Source organism: Branchiostoma floridae, chromosome 19 (genome assembly GCF_000003815.2).
Source record: "Branchiostoma floridae strain S238N-H82 chromosome 19, Bfl_VNyyK, whole genome shotgun sequence".
Lineage (NCBI taxonomy): Eukaryota > Metazoa > Chordata > Leptocardii > Amphioxiformes > Branchiostomatidae > Branchiostoma > Branchiostoma floridae.
The window spans coordinates 2739338-2753966 of record NC_049997.1 but is presented as its reverse complement, the minus strand read 5'-3'; the positions used below and the strand labels follow the sequence as shown (position 1 = coordinate 2753966).

Sequence of the window (14629 nt, the reverse complement as noted above, 5' to 3'; positions counted from 1 at the left end):
TATGCAGGTGGTATTTTGAGCCCTGTACTTGAAGCAGATTCTTCTTTCCCATCACACCTTAGGTCACCCATGGATACCAGAACCTGGTTCCCACAACCGGACGGCGCTGATATCAACTTCTGCGTTGCCATAGTGATGAAGAACGTCTGGGGAACTGACCAGTGGTACGACGTGTCCTGCGATGAACGAGCCACACGCTCCTTCATCTGCAAGCGGGCGGCTGAAAGAGTGACCCGTTCGGGAGACAATGCTTAATAAACAGAGCAGTCAGAGATGGCTTACTTATGTAAAGGTAGCAGGACAAAGTATTTTTCTGCTACTCCCGGGGTAAAAAAAGTAGTGCGGCCGAAATCTGGAAGCGCCTGTATTGCCCTGTAAACACTGTCACGTGAAATACAGCGGGGCATGAACTTTGCTAGTACTGTAAATGCATTTAAGTTCGCGGGGATTTAATTTCGCGGTAGCGGGAAAAGGGACTTTTCGCGGTGGATTTAAGTTCGCGGTAACACCATAGACTGCAGACTAATACCATGATAGAAAAGTGTTCGCGGTGGTTTTAATTTCGCGGTGAAGTGGTCACCGCGAAAATTAATCCACCGCGAACATTTCTGCATTTACAGTATATGGTAGTATAATCAGTCAACTTTCATGTTAGCCATTCCCTGTAACGAAGTGGTGACCTTTACAGCTGACTGCCTGGGTGAGTCGGCTGCAGTTCCGCATGGCCCCGCATGACCCCATTTAAAAGAGGGCGTAAAAATATTTTAAAACGATGACTTTTCTTTCAATTGGTTTTCAGCTATTTTGTAGACTATACCCTCAATGTCAACATATCAGTTTGATGAGCTTGAAAACTGTACCGTACTATAATTTTACCTGTGTCGATGTCAGTCACCTTGTGGTCCTTAACTATAAAAATCCATCAATGCCAGCTTTATCTACACTTCAGAGCTGTATGGGACTTCTCAGCAGTCCTCAGATAAACATAGCAGCATGGTTAAGCTGCATTGTGAAGCAGATATTTCAAATTGAAGAAAAAGGAACACAAAACAACACACACACATACAAAACAAGCAATGCAAAATCTGTTGGGTGGAATCTTTAATAGATGAAATTGTATATACCTGTTTTTCGACACCAACCTTGCATGGGTATCTACATGTAATTGATACTGCAAAATAATCAGATTGATATGGACTTTTATTTCCAAATTACATCGTTTCCTTATCAAGACAGACAAGAAGTCTAAAATATGTGAAAAAAATGTACTGAAAGTTTGTATTTATGAGCGGATTTCGTACAGTGATCTAAAAATATACTTAATAGTAGTAGGTAAAGATTGATTCAAGCATTTATTCCTTAGGTGACCATTACCATTATGTTTTGGGTATCATTTGCAGTTGGTAATATGTACATGTAACTTCATGGTTGAAATGTGTAACTCAAGTAGCTTAGACTTTTAAGTAATTAGTTAATGTACATTTGTAGTTAGGTCTACCAAAGAAATAATTATATTTTGGGCCCTAGCCTCTGGATGGTATATATTTTTAGATTAATGCAGCAGAACCTCTGGTTTCTTTGTGTTCTGGAAATTCTATGGTCATGATTCTGGGGTAGATTTTTGACACTCATGTATTCAGACACGTTTTACTCTCTTCAGGCATTTTTCATTGCCATCAAAGTCATGTACTATACAGTTACAATGTACGTTGCCTATAAATCAATTGATTGAAATTTGCACCAAATAAAGCGATTTTGTTTAATTTGACCAACACATACACGCACACACATACATATAATATACATTGCTACAAAATCATATAATTATCAGGGGACAGTTCACATTTTTAATACGTCTGACTCATAAATTTCCTTAATGCTAATGAATAATTATTACAGAGAATTGCTAAACTTTCATTCCAACACAAAGATAATGTAGGGACTTACGCCTAAATTTTTGGTCGATCTTGGTCGACTTTGTTCACAAGAAAAAAATTTAGGGGTAAGTCCCTACATTATCTTTGTGTTGGAATGAAAGTTTAGCAATTCTCTATAATGTATTCTACCAACACAGATGAACTTTCATGCTAAGCTAATGAATAACATCATCTTCAATATTAATTGTGACAAATTTATCCTGACACAAATTTTTCACGTACAAGAAGACTTCATTATTGTACACACATCTAAAGCCACTGCATCATAATGAAAAAACACCCTTTTTGTGGAATTTTCATTGCTGGATCCAAATAGTTTATCCATTTGGAAGATAGTGTCATACATTGTAAATGCACATCATGAAAATTGGTGACAACCTTTTCGCAATATATATGATCATGTTGTTTTCTTTAAGAAAAGCCATTTGATATCTTTATACACCACCCTTAATTCATTGAGCAGGAACATCCTATATGACAGGACAACATATTCATTTATTTACAAACTGAGCATATGACTGAATAGAACAGAACAAAGCGGGACTGAATGATAATGCTTTTCTTATTACAAATCTTAACTTATTACTGAAATTTGTTAGCATGAACATGATAGATACTGGTTCATTTACAACTTAAACCAACAGAACGGTACAATTACTCCTTTCTATATTATGAATTTTGGTTACTTGAAGAACGAAATAAATTCTAAGAACCGGAGTGTGCCTCAGTGTCCGACTACTTCCCCCAGTCCTGCTGTCTTCCGTGCCTTCTGGATGAGTGCTCTGCACATGTACTGCTTTCTGGACAGCTCGCGAACGTGCTGGAACAATGAATAAAACAGTCCTCTCACTACCAAAAATGCTTTTTCTTGTTTATCTTGTTTTGCTTACATACAGAAAATTTATCTTCCAGGAAGAAAAATATAACGTCCCTAAGAAATCTTAGAAAAATATGCTTGTTAAGTTTTTGAGAAAAAATGAAATTTGTTTTCTACAATGTATTTCCAAAAATGCTTTTTCTTGTTTATCTTGTTTTGCTTCCTCACAGAAAATTTATCTTCCAGGAAGAAAAAAATTCTTGTATTTCTTAAGAGTTCAATCTGGTTAGAAAAAAACAAGAATTTGTAGCCTTTTTTTCTTGCACTATAAGAAAAAGTAAGAAGATTTTGCTTAACTGTCTAAAAAAATTTTTTTAGTTTCTCGTTTTGCTTGAATTTCATTCTACATTTTCTTCCTGCAAGAATATTTGTCTTCATACAAGAATTGTCCATGGGGTAAGCAAAATAAGAAAAAATCATTTTTGGTAGTGCTGTAGTTTTTACTCCATACTTTGTGCTAACTGCTTAAAGCAAGGACGTTATATGAGACGTCCTTGCTTCAAGGTAGAATGGCTTTTGATGAAGCATTGTAGTAAGTACTGGCATCAATCTCCTTGCAGGTACATATGAAATGCAGAATTTCTGACTCCCAGAAGATTGCACTCTGCAAAATCTCTTATTTCTCCAGGATCTCAATCAAAAACACATTAATTCTTAAATTGCTAGTCCTAACATTGTGGTATACATGTTCATGTTATCACCTCTAATGATGTAGTTGAATTTGAATTTATCTAGCGATCAAAACATAACAAAGTCTTTCGAGCAGGTGCACATGGAAAGAAAGATGAACAGCTTTAAGTGTTAATATCCTGAACAATACATAATAAAGTGATCCTCAATCTCATGATCACAGTCTAGTAAAGTGTACCTTCAGAAAGACCTCCAGGTCGATGACCCCCTTCCTGAGGGCCTCTCCCAGGTAGTAGATGGTGTCCTCAATGGCATTCTCCTCAGCAAACAAGTTCACCAGCCTGGTAGGGGAGGAATGGAAGTGTTCTGAGCTACAATTCCTGAAGTTTCACTTACACAATGTAACAGTGTCACTGACAAAAGATAGTGCATACTATCTGAAACATCTGACTATTTCCAAAATCACATTCAGTTGCTTGAGTAACTGCTTTTTGGCGTCACTCTTACGATACCCATTGCAAAAGCATGTAAAATTGTTTACTTTAATGATCATAAGACAAACACTTTGGAAGAATACTTCCAAATTCTCTTGCAATAAACATCTATTCAAGTTCACATTTGTTAAAGCAGTACAGGCCACAGGGTACAGTATTTCTACGTGACCCCCAGAGTCAATGACGTATAGGGGCAAAAAAAAGTAGTACGCACAAAATCTTGAAGCATGTTTAAACACTGTAATGTGAAAGACAGCGACTTGACTATCTTTGTTTGTCGTGGTTCGGAGATGTACACTTCTATAATTTTATCTGGCAGTGCGTCAATGTCACCTTGTGGTCATTAACCATAGGAATACCCATAGGCTGAAAACTGTGTTCTGCTACGGTAACCACAACCATGTATTTTCGATGTAGTGTACTCACTGTTTGTAGAGGGGTGCTGTGGTGACCACAGCTTCGTCTATGTCCACACTGTCAGACTGACTCTCCATCTTAGTGATGACTTCCTTTATCTCTTCATCCTTCTGTTTCAATAACTGCACATTCTTGTCTACTTCAACCTGAAAACAAAGACGTCAAACATGGGTATACTTGGTAATAAAATGCAAACAATTACTAAGTACAGTTCACACACCAACTCTAGATCTTCCTTGACTGGGGACCAAGGTAGAAAAAAAGTGACGAATGGGTTTTGTGGGTCGGGGTTTCAGTTCACATTTCTTAAAATTATCTACAAAATGGCGTTCAATACTAACATGGGTGGAAAGCTTATGTGATTAATATCAAATAATACTGTGTTTTGGGTGACAATTGATTTTGGGCCTAAGCCTTAGTTTCTTGGAAGTGTGTTGCCCCATTGACCAAGATACACCATCCATGCATTCTGTGTTTTAAGCAGGTTGAAGTTGGTAGCCTCAAAAGAAAGAAAAAGAAGAAGAGAGAGAACTCACACATTCAGTGTCCAGTTTCTGTATCATCTCATCCAGCTGTCTCTGTCCCTTCTTCAGATCATCCTCCGTCCTTTTCAGGGCATCCATCTCAGCCTGGGGTGTAAAATAAGGATTCTTCATCAATCTAAAGTATTTGGCATTTTGTGCACTTTTTCAGCATACCACCTTGTATATATATTGTGTAAACCATTATTTCAACTGACTAACTTTGCTATGGTGGACAGAGAAGTTTGGAAGGAGAGGGTGGACTTGGTCCAGGCAACCCGCCCACAATGATGATGATGATGAACTTTGCTATCAGTAGAAACAGGTTCTCTTCCACAAATTTTAACAGTGGTGCAACAATGTCGACAAGCCCTGGCAAGGCATATTGTGCGCAGTGATGGACCTGAAAGGCAACTAATTCAGTAGATACCTGAGGGAAAACGTAAGACATGGACTACCACACACTACTTTAACCACATAAATTGAAAGAGACACTGGCCTTGCACGGACTGTCTTGGTGAAAACTATGACTGATAAATGGTGCTTCAGGAAAAACTTTGTCTCTAGTTCATTGAATCAGCCGGGATGAAAAATGAAGATGAATTACTTCACTTTCTACAACCCATATCCTTGCGCAGATCCTACTTATTGGGCCTCCTTTGGAAGGGCTGTTAGAAACTTGATTTAGATAGGCTAAAACTAACATTGATTCAAAAAGAGTTGGGCCTACTCCACCTCATTAACATAATTTATGCACTTAGACACAAAATCTTCAATTCTTGGGCAAATTCAAATACTATTCGCATTTAAGAATAAAATACATGTGCAGCCCTCAATTCTCACCAGTAATGCATAAAACCAAGTTAAGATTGAGTGTTACTTGGTCAATTTACTTCCAACAAGAACTTTATACCCACAGCTGCTGTAAATTCATATATATATAAGGAAGACATGCAAACAAGTGTCAAAATGCTAATGATAACAGAATCGGGTGAAACTATCAACCAGTATATGGTTGGTGAATTTTTGACATCCCAATCTCGCGCTAAGAGATGGGGTGACATGAAATAAAAAGGAACTTTTTTTTTTTAAAGCTGGCATTCCGACTAATTTAGATGTGGCTGAGTTGAGAGAGTAAGTGGAAGGTAAAGGGGTTTGTTTTGATGGGGAGCATCTCTTGAAGTGAAGGAGTAAGTTGTTCTTTCTAAATATAATGCTAACAAACTTACAGTGACTTAGAATATGTATATTGCAGGGCTCTAGCCAGTGTTCGTTTTTCCGTCAATTGACAGAAATTTGCTGTGTTTGACGGAAAAATTTTTAAAACCAATCCGTCAACCTTGACGGACAAAAATCTGACTTTTATTTATAGGCTGCTTGGGGACGCTGTCCACGGCCGTAAAAGCCACACACTGTTTGTTTTGCTATTGTTATGATTGTTGACAATGTGTGTCGGTGCCCTTTTGCATACGATAATTTCATTAAAACCCGTTTTTCAAGGTCTCAGTTCAGTCTCTCTAACTCCTGGAATAGTGTTTTCGCGACGATGGGAATTGGCTGACGGAAAAAAATATTCGAGCTGGCTAGAGCCCTGGTATATTGTAATATCTTTAGTAAGCAGATCCTCAAAAAGAACTCTGCAACAGATTAAGTCAGCTTACAGATGTGCCCTGTGGCAGAGACTGCCATTCTCGTATCAGACCGTTTAGCCACAGTCTTCGCTGTAGGGCTTATATCAAGTAGGATTTTACCATGGTCAATATTGACCGAAGGAGGCCATAAATATCCTTGTCCGAGGATGACTATATTTCTTCATGAGTAATCACTTGTGAGCAATCAGAAGACTAAAATGGCTGGGCCATGTTCTGCGGATGTCGGATGACCGTATCCCCAAAGTTGCTCTACACTGGGCCCCTGAGGGGAAGAGGAAAGAGGGACATCCTAAAACCACATGGAGACGTACTGTGGCTAAAGACCTAGCGGCCATTGGGATCCCCTGGGATGCTGCTCAGCCCCTAGCACAGAACAGACCCCAGTGGAGGAAACTTATCACGGCCTTATATCCCACATGGGTTGAAGAGGATAAGTAAGTAAGTAATCACCTGTGCCTGTTGAAACGTTTCCCTCATCCTTCGGCGCAGTTTATCGTTGACAGCGGACAGCAGCGAGGCTCGAATTGTGTCTTCTGAGATCGAGGCCCGACTTTCAAGAGGAGGACGCTCTGAGCTGGCTAATAGTCAAAAACAAAAATCAAATGTTCATATCTAATTCATTTGTATAGAAACTCCCATCTCATCAAAGTTTTGAAAATTAAGTGTTCCTGCTACTTTTGTTTTTCATATCTAAGTTTTTAAAGAAGCATGTGCAGTCCAGCGATAGAAACCCTGCCTGTGGACTTAGCAGAGAGAAGTTAGAAGCTCAACTGGTTGTGATAGGTACTGGGGATACCCCTTTTAAAAAGGCAATTTTAAGGGTAGTCCCATAGTCTTTTTGAGGCTGTAGGGACAGTAGGTAGTTAACTATTGTATCTAGGGCAAGGCATTGAAAGTCCATCATTCCACTGCCTTTTACCTCCACAACTGAAGTCAGGTACATTGTATTTCTACACCTGGATGGAGTGAGAAAATTCAGGTAAAGTGCCTTTTCCATGGACACAACTTTTAGCTGGGAATCCATGGATTTAAACCAGTGACCTCTAGATCTCATGTCTGCTAGCCTAGCCACTCAGCAATAACCCTTGAGTTTACATTGTAGATGTGACTTTGACTTCACATTTATCTATTATCATTCCTCAAAAGTACATAGGCAGGGGGAGCTATACAAGACTCCCTGAATTGGGTACAATATGTACAATAATTTTACTACAACAGTCATAGTCGAAACGTTAAACATACACGCTATGTGCTATGCAGAATTGTTATACAGTCTGAGGGCACAGTGCACGAAAGACTGCTTCTGAATCAGTCTTTTCGTTCTGGCAAATGGCACTGAGATGTTCTGACTGTTTCTTAGTGTTCTTCAAGTAGCTGACAGTCTCTGGGCGGGCACCAGGTCATGTAGTGGGTGTTCAGGGTGCAGCAGGGTTGAACAAGTTTTCTAAAATCCACTTGTCCTATCGGGCAAGCTCATAAAAAATGTACTTGCCCGAACCAATTTTTCACTTGCCCAAAATTCAAATGTCACTGTTACTAGTATATGCATTTTCACTTCCAGCAATGGAATTCTCTGTAGACAATTGCTTGATGTCATGACTGTAAAAAGTAACAAGTATATCAAAATTGCACTAAAATCAATGGAAAATCTTACTTGCCCGATCGGACAAGTGGGGTAGGACACGCACTTGCCCGAACAGCACTTTCACTTACCCTGGACAATAGGGCTAGTGGGCTTGTTTATCCCTGGGTGCAGCATTGCCTTGAACAGGGAAACGGCAGACTTACCGACTGGTGTTGCAGACGTGGCTGCCTGGTAGGGTTGTGGCGGGTATGACTGATATCCCGGCTGGCCACTGAACTGTTGTTGCCCCGGATACCCTGCGGACGTTGACGCTGGATACGACGACGGCCCGGCGGGATATCCCGTACTCGGTGGCTGGTATCCCCCAGTGCTTGGTGGGTAGGACGGGTAAGGGGTACTGGTGGCACCACCAGGCATAGAAGGCATAGGCATGGAAGGGTAGCCCCCTGGTGAAGGGTAGTAGTTATAGTAGCTGTCAGCTTTGTGTTACAAGCATGTATCATCAGAAACCATCACATTATCATCATGTTCAAGACAAATGTTAAAGTAAATAATCAGCACAATGATCCATTGCAGTTACGTTGTGTTAACATTGGTGTAATTTTGAGGCATCATAAAGATTGTAAGTTGAGGTTACAGAGTACATATCAAGCCATTTTCAAAAGAAAAAGAGAGGGAAAGACAGACACAAATCATTTTATGAATTGGAACATTTTGGCCTGATATGCAACAGTACATGTATGTGTACATAGTTGAACATAAAACAACAACTTAACTACCAAAATGAAAGATGAAACAAGAAAGAAGTGTAAACCTAATCTTCTAAAGCAAACATTAGAAAACATTCTTGCTAATGACGGCTAGAACCTTTAACTGTGGACAGACAGACTGCCCCTTCTACAACTACTAGTACATGTAGCTACACAGAGGCGGCGGCAGGAAATTTCGTCCGGGGGGGCGAACTTTTACTGATAGAATTTTGCGGCACACGCTTACGTAGCGCCGAAGGATACGATATTCAAAAGGATATTCAAAATTTGAAATCTAGACCCTCTAAAACGGCATTTCATGCGTTTTGACGGGCAAATTTTGCTGCCAGACTAAGCTAAGTTTGATGGCAATTCTGTTAGAAAGACACGTGGTTTTAGCGAGGGCGATGCCCACAAAATATTTTCACGATTTCGAGTGCCGAAGGTGCGAGCTGTTGCAAGGTTGGTCTTTGGAAATTTCGAAATCTGCACCCTCTGAAACGACATTTTCTGTATTTTGAGGGACAAGTTTTGCTTGCAGACTATGCTAAATCTTATGCCATTTTTGTCAAAGAAAAAGATGTTTGAGGGCGATGACCTAAGCTACCACGCACAAATTTTCACCATGTCGTTGTGAGCGCCGGAGGCGTAAGTTATCGCTAGGGAGGTCCGGAGAAAAATTTAAAATCTTGACCGTCTGAAACGTCATTTCCTGAATTTCAGTGGCACATTCTGCTTGTAAACTAAGCTAAGTACGATAGTACAATTTCTATTGGTTTAAAAGATTTTTCAGAGCAACGCTCCCGCAACATATTGTCCTGTGTCGAAGACGCAGTGGTCACAAGGGAGGTCTGGCGAAATTTTGAAATCGGCATTTCTTGCATTTTCAGGGGTAAACTATGCTGTTAGACTAGCTTGATTTTATGAAATTTCCATCATCAAAAAAATACACAAGGTTTCAGCTTGATTTTTTGGGGGGGCGACGCCCCCCAACATATTTTCCGGGGGGGCAGCCGCCCCCCCTGCCCCCCCCGGTGCCGCCGCCACTGCTACAGTATTTAGTACCAACTATGGGACTGAGTGGTTGAGTGCATGATGTATAACAAAACTAAGGACTGGAGCACATTGTTTAGAAATTGAAAAGGGTCGCCACAAAAATGTACCAGCTGAAAAGAGAATGTGTTCCATATGCAAAGACAGTATTGAAGAAAAATATCATTTCCTGATGATATGCCTTTATTATAATGAAGAAAGGAAAAAGTTATTGACCATATGTAACAACAGAACAACATTACCGAAAACATATAGAGAATTATTCAATGTACTTTTATCATGTCCCGACTCCATATCTGTCCACCTAGGCCAATATATATATATAATGATATGCAAAAGAGAAGTAGACTAAATGTTCTAACAATGTGAAATACACTATGTCGCAATATTTTTTCTGTTATGTTAGATTAGTATACTGTTGTAGATAGTTTGCAGTTTGCCATACATTGTACCAGTTACAATCGTTGCGCAATAAACTTGACTTGACTTGTATATTAAAGTCTCAAGATGATTGGGTCCTGATTGTGCCTTACCTCCAGGGGGTCCCACAGGGTAGGGTGTTTGGCCCCCTGCCATGGGGTAGGGTTGGTGAGCGGCTGGCTGGCTGTGGGAGGCAGCTGACTTAGCGAACACGGGAGGCTCCTCTCCAAACACGATCCTCATCACCTCGATCAGACCTATCAGGTCAGACTTGCCCTGGGGATGGTTGACATACGGTAAATATTGTTTCAATTGCTGTATATACTAGTAGTAGTGTGATATCCTTGAACAACATTGTACAACAAAGACTCGTATAGACTTGTTTTAAGAATAGATGTTAACAATAGATCAAGTGATAGCATACCTTTCATGTTTAACTGTTTTGTAAATGATAGATTTAGTGATAGGATAGCTTTAGCTGTAATTATGTTTCTTCCATTGTTCACTACTACAATAATTAAGGATGGCAAACAGTTTAATTCCTCCATGATATAGTTTAACAACTCTGATGGCCTTTAATGATAAAACAAAAGAGCGACTTATAACATATCTCCATGCTGGAAACATCCCTATTACCATGATCCTTCATCAATTACCATAATATTTGTGACACTTACATGTTCCCACTAATTTTGACCCCTATAACTATGAATGGACTGTTCTGTCATCCATTACCACCTATGGTGGACACTTACATGTTTCCACTCATGTAGGTAGGGCAGGTAGACCCTCCCACTGCTGTCCACGTGCTTGCCTGTTTTGATCTCCATGGTGGCCGTGGGTCGCACATAGCAGAGGGGTGGGTTGTACGGGTGTGTTTCCATCAGGTACATGCACACTGGGATGTTGTATGTCGAACCTTTCAGTTTGAAAAGAAAAACACAGTCAACTTTTACACACATGGTTGTAGAAGCTATTTTAATGGCTGCCAATAGTAACATACTGTAAATGCAGAAATGTTCGCGGTGGATTAATGTTCGAGGTTTTTTTGGCGGCCGCTTCACCGCGAATTTAAAACCACCGCGAACATTTTTCCATAACAGTAAGAAACTGCAGTGCATAGAGCTACCGCGAAATTAAAACCACCGCGAAAAAGTCCATTTTCCCGCTACCACAAAATTAAATCCCTGCGAACTTAAATGCATCTACAGTAATACATGAGTAGTTGTTTTCATTTAGCTCCTGAGACTTAACAGTAATTGGATTTTGGTTGCTCAAAACCATGCAACAAAAACATCAAACAAACAAAAAAAACTGCTGTAACCCTGATGCTTTTCGAAGGAATGTGCACAAAAATGTAGTGATGCAGTTTCATCTTGCATGGTACTGAGATTGGGCTGGCCACACTAGAGCTGTGTTACTGAACAAATTTTAGTAGGTACATGTTCAAGAACAGATATACAGGTATACAAGTTTAGATACAGACTGAGCCAACCCGTACACCAAAGTTCTGGTATTTGGACATGCACTGCAATTATAACAGTACAGTACCAATATGGACAGTGTACCAGTACACAGCGCCAGGCTTCACCAATGAAACACAGGACAACTCACCCCTGTACTGGACTGGAATGGTTCCTTCCAGAGTGAGAAGATCCTTTCTGCTGCCATCATTGAAAACTAGAGACAAGAGACATGATAGAAGAAAACAGTAAGAAAAATGTGCAACTAAATGAATGTTTGATTTTAATTTTTATTCTATTCAAGACACCACTCTCAATAAAAATAGTAATGGTACTAAATACTAATAGGCAGAACATGAGCAATCTTTCTTTTAGTTTTAATGATTAGTTTTATGAATGTTGTTACTCCCATTTCTTCACGATCACAAAACTCATAGTCTGTAAATGCCTAAAATTCATCAAGATGTTTTTTATATGTACAAGTTACCTTCTATTTAATGGGAGGAAAGAACTTACTGTGTGGTTGCAGGTTAGGCTTTAGATCCCCATAACTTGTAAAGACTTGGAGCACTTCTCTCTTAGTAACATCCTTGTTCTTGTACTGTGGATTGAACGAAGAAGACAACATAATTACATGTGGTTATTTCATACATAAAACTGTATTCCACTTTTGTTGTCCAGGGATTTCATCATGATCAGAATCTATATTTGCATTCAACGAAGTCAAAGAGATTTAGGGGGTGAAAGAACAGTTAGTACATTCTGTACATGTCAAGCTGTAATAAATGTTAAATGCTAATGTTTTCAAAGTTTTCATTGACATGCAAGAGAAGCCAAACAACAGAGGCATGTGGTAGCATTTCTTGAGTCAAATGAAAATTTAGATGGATTATTCAAAACTTTCCGGAATGCATTAGCTATTCTGTATTGTAGTATTCAGGGAGTTAAACTGTGATCAATACATCACTGTGGAAAACCCTGGTTCCAAAGAAGTAATTCCAATCTGAACACTTATCCATCTGTGCTATAGAAATGAGGATAATTGAGTATGAAACACCTTCTTGAAAGCCTTGTTCTGGGATCAGCAGACAGGAGAGGACAGGGGCAGGACAGGACAGACAAAAGAAAAGGATTAATGAAATCAGTCTGAAAAATCAGATGCAAGTAGCAAATTATCAAAAGAAGTTAAATCTGGGGAAAAGTTTGTATGATACTGGATGGTGGGAGCCGGGAGGGTATTTGTGGGTATTAATTGATATCTTCATGTGCCTTGATAATGCCAAATATGAGAAATTTGGAATCAAGCCAAATGATTTTGCTGGTTGCATATTTCCTGAGATGCTAAAAGATGGCAGTACCATGACATCACAAGTCACAAGATGGCGGCACCCATGGACAGGAGAATAAACAAAACAGGTATCCAAGATTTGTGTGTTATGTCGAACAGTGGTTATACCATCTATATTGATATAGAATTGAGCATTCCCATGTCATGCATGTTACACATGTAGCTCCTTAAAATCTAAGACAACATTGAACATAGCAAAGGTAACGTTAAAGATCACAGATCTAGAGTCACAGTCCAAGTAGCAGTTCTAGTAGTTGTAGTGTAATCTTCAAACCAGAAGAATTATCATAAATTTGCAAGACACATCATACACAGCAAACAACATATGACATACAGAGAACGATAGAATAATCAGGTATCATCAGGTTAAAATCTTACAAAAATTATATGTGACAATTTATTAGGGTGTAGTCTCCATGTTTAATATGATTGTGATTTATGTCGGCAACTATTTTGAACACCATCATCATAATATAAGTCTTAATTACATACCTTAGCCAAACAAGTCTTCAGGTACTGTTCATAGTTCCCAGTAGCCATTTCTGGAGCCGTCAGTTTACGTTGCTACTTCAAAAACGTCAGAGTCTGGACAAGATGGGGAGGGGGGCGGTACTTTGCCTAACCTAAATTCTATTTCTCTGTCAGTCCTGGTAACTTGTCGTGACACAAATTTTGTGAAAATGAAGAACGAAAATTTAAAGAACGGCTAGCAAAAGAAACTAAGAACACAGTGCTCGAGCAGGTCGTTGATCAGTCAAACATTAGGCGTGAATGGGTCGTCGGTCGTGTTTGGCCCACAGCAGTGTTTGGGTCGTGAATGGCTGACCAATTTTCCTGCGGGTCGGAAACGGGGCGTAAGCCAGTCGTCAGATGGGACATTCCCTACTGAATTACGACCATTTTCTCACCTATTCCACCTTACGACTTAAATCATCATCAATAACGACTAGAAAGTCGGAATCAGGTTGTGTTTTTATCACGACTGGAAGCCTACCATAGTTGCCTTGACGACAAGTAACGTTGCCAAGACTACCGAAACAAAAATGGCTGACTCGGAGACAGTCCGGCGCCATGGCAACTCCGGTGAGTGACGGCATGCCGACGCACGTCACCGTGGTGATTGTTTCCGTGGCAACCGGAATGATTGACATCTAGGGGTACCACGTGCTCTGGTATATGTAGCTCTGCGTTTTACATGGATTCTGGTTATAAACACCGTGCGTCGGGGCATGGAAATTTCGGTCTTTTCAAGCACCTTAGAGTAAAAGTAAAATAAGCAATTAAGCACCGAGAGAAACTTCAATGATGTAGACAAGGTTGTGTATGCCATCATTGAATAAACAAATATCTATAACGTCCTTAATGTATTTAAATGTTGAATATTTTAGGACAAGCTGTTACGACAGCTGTTGTAAAATTAGGTCAGTTCTATTTGTGGTCCGTTATAGTCGGCAAAATGTAATATTAGAACTTCCAACATGGA

At 39.7% G+C, this 14629-nt stretch overlaps 1 protein-coding gene across 3 annotated transcripts; it reads right to left on the bottom strand.

The window, feature by feature from the left end:
• Positions 1-1086: 1086 nt before the first annotated feature.
• LOC118406596 (tumor susceptibility gene 101 protein-like) lies at positions 1087-13866 on the bottom strand. 3 transcript variants are annotated; one of them, XR_004830055.1, is made up of 13 exons: positions 13639-13866; positions 12856-12873; positions 12315-12399; positions 11950-12015; positions 11091-11254; positions 10449-10611; positions 8317-8559; positions 6979-7106; positions 4892-4984; positions 4365-4501; positions 3683-3785; positions 1568-2757; positions 1087-1528 (listed from the first exon to the last, which is right to left on the bottom strand). XR_004830055.1 is itself a non-coding variant. In XM_035806748.1 (12 exons), the coding sequence occupies exons 1-12, from the start codon at positions 13684-13686 to the stop codon at positions 2662-2664; spliced, it is 1344 nt and encodes a 447-aa protein (XP_035662641.1). In that variant the 5' UTR covers positions 13687-13866; the 3' UTR covers positions 1087-2661. The 3 variants fall into 3 exon arrangements, 2 of the variants coding, with proteins under 2 accessions (XP_035662641.1, XP_035662642.1); XM_035806748.1 differs by having other exon boundaries at positions 1087-2757; XM_035806749.1 differs by lacking the exon at positions 12856-12873 and having other exon boundaries at positions 1087-2757.
• Positions 13867-14629: the final 763 nt, after the last annotated feature.